At 35.0% G+C, this 5,116-nt stretch overlaps 1 protein-coding gene across 1 annotated transcript; it reads right to left on the reverse strand.

The window, feature by feature from the left end:
- Nucleotides 1–658: 658 nt before the first annotated feature.
- LOC757163 (type-1 angiotensin II receptor A-like) lies at nucleotides 659–2,192 on the reverse strand. Its single transcript, XM_030974543.1, has 2 exons — nucleotides 1,448–2,192; nucleotides 659–664 (listed from the first exon to the last, which is right to left on the reverse strand). The coding sequence occupies exons 1-2, from the start codon at nucleotides 2,183–2,185 to the stop codon at nucleotides 659–661; spliced, it is 744 nt and encodes a 247-aa protein (XP_030830403.1). The 5' UTR covers nucleotides 2,186–2,192.
- Nucleotides 2,193–5,116: the final 2,924 nt, after the last annotated feature.

Here is a 5,116-nt window from a genome sequence, read left to right on the forward strand (position 1 = left end):
CTTTTTAGAAAGGACATTAGGCAGAGTGATAAAATAAAGTTAAAAAGTGCTTTCACCAAACGCCACTAAAAGGAAATTAAACTATCGTAACCAATTTCTTCTGCACAATACAAAGGAAATGTGGGTGTCCTTTATAGTTCGTGAGCTCATCATTCACGCTTGGAAAATGGTTCTCATAATGGTGGTTATCACAATAACTATCCTACGAACCTTTTAAGGCGTCGAAAAATCCAGAGACCTACTCAAATCAGCATAAAGGGTATCACAATATTAGAACAACAATAATCAAGAAACTAACACATCAGAGGTTAAAGCAATCAATTTAAAAGTCGTTCCCCAAAACTATAATAACGACGTATCTATTACATACGTGACATATGCGACTACTCAACAAGATATGGAGAGAAAGATGTCGCATTTATCTCTGCGAGACAAAATCAATCACAAAGTCATACGCCAGAAAACAAAGGTTAAAGACATCATGGAGAAAGTCAGAGAATCAAAGTGGAGATGGGCTGGGCATGTAGCAAGACTTCAGGACAATAGATCAACAAATCGTTTAACAGAATGGCAACCAAGGATGGGAAAGAGAAGAAGAGGAAGGCAGAAGAGAAGATGGAGAGACGACCTAACATCATAATGGGAACGGTCGCTTGGACTAGGACTGCTATAGAGAAAGAAGAGAATGGAAATGTTATGAGGAGGGCTTTGTCCAACGTCTTGATGAATTATAGCCTGATAGATAGATAGATAGATATTACATACGAGTCAAAATGTAGATGTAGATGCACACACACAAAAACAGGGAACATTTCAGAGGTTCTACAATATTACGTATGTTCTAGTGGCACTTGGTTTCTAGGACTTTAAACACCTGTGGATAATAATTGTCCCAGTGTTTCGAAAGTCTGCGAGATACATCGGTTTTGTTCTCGTAATCTTTCGGCCTCTGAGATAATTTTGTGCGACTTGTACTGTTGTCCCTTTTGTCCGAACTTCTACGTACTCGATGAACATTGTTCTTCCGATCCTTGTGAACTTTCGGTCTTGTAAACAATTAAGAATTGCCCTCCTATTCAGAAAAACTGAACAACAATTATCACTGACAGAAAAAGAAACCACTACTTCATTCTTTATATACCCACTCAGGAGCATTACTACATCTATAACATTGTCTAATCAGCATAATATTATCGACAGCAGTTTATAATTTCATTTTAAACAATATTTTTAAGCCCTTCTGAAATTTGCGATATTTGAATGTGTAGATGAAAGGATTGACACACATGTTGAGAAAGGCTACATAAACAGTGAATGAGAACAACTCCCCATTAAAGTCTAAAGCTCCACCTAAGTTGAAATACAAGTAGATGATTTGATTTGGTGCCCAGCAGATTGCGTATGTAACGCAGACGATAAATAACGTTTTAATGACGTTTTTACGCGCCTTTTCTCGATAGTTTGGTGCAGCTGGTTGGTCTTCGGTGTTGCTTCCGGTGTTGTCAATGCTTTCCGCAGTGGCTGTTGTCATGGTCGTCGAAGGGTTGATATCCGCAATCCGTGATCGAAGGGACTTACCGATATTAATGTAGACAAATGCCATAACAGCGATCGGAAAGAGGAATTCTACAATGAATGTCAGGCAACCAGTAAACTTCTGGATGATAGAGCTGGCGTAGAGAACTGTGCATTGCCCTCTGGAATACTGGTTAGCTGCTGCCCAGTGGCCTTCGTAGCCAAAACCAATAATCCACGGAGAGACAGCAACGGCAGCAGCGAGGCGATAGCTGAATTTGCTTCGATAGACGACCGGGTGGATGACGGCCAGGTAACGCTCTATCGACAGTAGGACCAGGTTATAGGTCGATGAGATGATTGTGCCCCAGAAGATGTAGCCAGAATTCCAGATAGAGCAGATGAATGTCCCAGACCATTCCTTATCGGGCAAAGGTGCATGTGGAGCGATGTAGTTCGCAAAGAGGAAAAATGAGGCTATCATGTCTAGAATTGATTGGTTAATGATAAAGAGGTTGGTGATGGTGCGAAGTTCTTTTACAGCAATCATAACAATGAAAACCAGAGCGTTTCCTATGATTCCAACTGATCCTAAAAATGAGTAAATGATAGTCGACACGATCTTTAACGTATTTGTTCCGGAGATCGTTGAATTAATCGTCGTATCCATGATTGCATCGATGAAATCCAAGTTTGATAAGAAGACAAGAAAAGAAGCAATTTACAGATACTATTCAAGATTGTAAAGATTGATCATAATTATACGAAGCTTTCAGACCGCCAACGGGTTGCTTGGTGTCTTGTCTGTTCCTAGGCGTACATTGGTGACTGGTGATCAAGCTGTCTGATAACCGAAGCAAAATCTTAAAATAAGATTATTAACGGAAACTAGAATCGCGCAACAATATTCTCGAATGCATGAGTGATGACATGAACTTGGCAAGTAAATACATATTTGCCATCTAAATGAATGGAACAAATAGAGTGGAGGAAAAGAAAGGCGATGTGTTTCGCCCGATATTATGTTTGTTCAGGCATTTTTTTTGCTCGGTACAGTCTATATACACATTCTAAAGAACCCACGTCTAGGAATGTTGCATTGACTATGTTAAAGGTACTATGTCCCATTTACAGGCCAAACAAATTAAAAGGGTAAATTCCAACGGCGTTTGAAAGATAATAATAATTTATAACTTCCCTCAAAACAATAGATTGAAGAAAAACAAATTTAGTGGAAAAATAACGATCGTTAGTTTTCAAATCGACTTAAGGGATTGCGATCCTTTTAGTAATACATTTAGTTTCATTTTTTAGACCCTTGTACCGAATGGTCGTAAATTTTGCGCTGTGCAAAGATTTAATCAGGTTTAATTTTGGCCAATACAAGGAGTGAGTTATTGATGTAGACTAAAGCTCATTGAATCTTTATAGCTCATTTGATGTATGTTATTACAAAAGAAGAAAAAAAGTCAGTCAGCCAGTCACTCACTCAAGAGTGTATGACAGTGAAGTCTAAACAGCAATCAGGTTTCTTTGCATACTTTGAATACTAGGTCACTGCTCACGTTCAAATTTCACAGAAAGGACATACGTTAACATATTCATAATTCCTGCAAAGTTCTACAGAGTTTTATGTTGGTTGCAAAAGGGACATAGTACCTTTAAATGTGAAATACCTTTTTATTCTTCATGTACGGTATGTTCAACTACCTGGTAAGCATCGTCTTTTCTCAGGCGACATTCTCTCCCTATATCTTTTCTTCTTTTATTGATTTTCAATCATGCTTTTATCCTATAGTCGGTATTGTCAATGATTTGTTCGGTATTTTGACGAGATTGCTCGCTTTCGCTTACACATTGTATTCGAGACACAAATTAAATCCTTCGGAGAAAGAAATTTTTCATGATCCTTTTTATATCAGAGTAAAATGAGACGCTTTGGTGGGTGTCTAGTTTAATATAAAATGTCATGTTGTTTTGTTAAGCGAATTTCATAACTTCTGCATTACACTTAAGTCATTGATGTGATATAATTATGTAAAAAAAAAAAAAAAAAAAGGTTTTCATGTCTTGCCAAATATTGTAACAAGGTTCGAGTTTTTTGGGAAAGTTATTGAAAACTTATTTTATAATTAATTTCGTGAGCAAATAAATGTTAATGAAAAAGCATTAGTTAAAGGTTATTTTATTGAAGAAGAAAAAAAGTGATACACTTGATGTTAATTTCAGGCCAATACAATGATATACAAAATGTATATCAACTTCGGTATGATGGTAAAAAGTATGATAATAAAAGTCTGTTAATTAATTTCAAATTCAAACTACGATATTATATAGTAAATATGCAAAGTTTTTGATTGGCGAAAACAAAGTGATACTTATTCAAAAAGTGTTAAGGTTATTACCATTTATTTAATTACTTTTGTCTTTTGTATAATTTTCAATGTAAATTGATGTAAATATATATGAAATCTTTGAAGTAAAACACCTAGTTAAGAGGTCAAGAAAAATAAAATAGTAATTGATGGATTCGCTGTGAAAAGAACAGCATGCTTTTTTTAAATGGGAAGGCCGAAATGAATTTGACATTTTGATATGGCGCTCAGCTCACTGCCGGTTACCAACCTATCCGTCTCGAGCAATTAAGCTACATTTGGAGATTTTTTAGTGAAAACTATATCATCAGAAAGCCAGTGCCTTTTCCCTCTTTTTTTATGTTTATGAATCGAGTCTTCGGAAACAGTAATACATGTAAGTAGATCAACAAAGAATATCGTAATAAAGTCTCATAATTTACGGCTGTTAATGTCAATTTCCATTATTCGATTATATCGTTCCATGTAGTTGAAAGTTGATATTTTTATTTTTTACACAAGAAAACATGTATGAATTATGCTTGACCTAACACTTTTTTGCAAAGCTTCTCTTTCATTTTTGAATATGTATTTATTTTGTATCAACTTACTTCTTCCAGTGGTTTGGCAAACGCAAGCACATGCAAAAAAGGAGAAGGAAAAAAAGAGAAAAGAAATACCATTATAATTATAAAATTTATATTTAGAGAACAATTTTACCCTCTAGTTTAAATTTCTTTGCTTTTGAATTTGTTACAAATATTTTTTTTTTTATCAATTTGCTTCTTCCGGTGGTTTGGCAAACGGAAGCACAAACAAACAGAAGAAGAAAAAAAATTTGAAAAGATATACCGTTATAATTTCAAAATTCATGTTTAGAAAATAATTTCACTCTCCATTGGTTTCAATTCTTTACTTTTGAATCTTTTACCATTAGATTTGACAATTACACACGCTTCCATAAATTATGACAGTCAGATATGAACATTATGGAAAGAGAAAGGTTACACAAATTTTTATGTTGAATTACTTTTTTCTCTTATAAAAAAATTGAGTTGCGCTAAAGTAATGTGATTATTTAACTCACTTCTTTTGATTAACCTGCTTATTAATGGTCTCTTTAGAAAGTAAATTTAGTCACACGTGATCAAATCAAATTAAAAAGTACTATAAAGGAGACCCTGATTGTCGACTCGTAACTAATTTCATCTCTACGCCAACGTCAGTTAATGTGAGTGTCGACATGT

This window comes from Strongylocentrotus purpuratus, unplaced genomic scaffold (genome assembly GCF_000002235.5).
Source record: "Strongylocentrotus purpuratus isolate Spur 01 unplaced genomic scaffold, Spur_5.0 spur5_scaffold_7, whole genome shotgun sequence".
NCBI lineage: Eukaryota > Metazoa > Echinodermata > Echinoidea > Camarodonta > Strongylocentrotidae > Strongylocentrotus > Strongylocentrotus purpuratus.

Coding starts and splice junctions, on each gene's coding strand:
- LOC757163 (XM_030974543.1), bottom strand. CDS start 2,185: ATGGATACGACGATTAATTCAACGATCTCCGGAACAAATACGTTAAAG.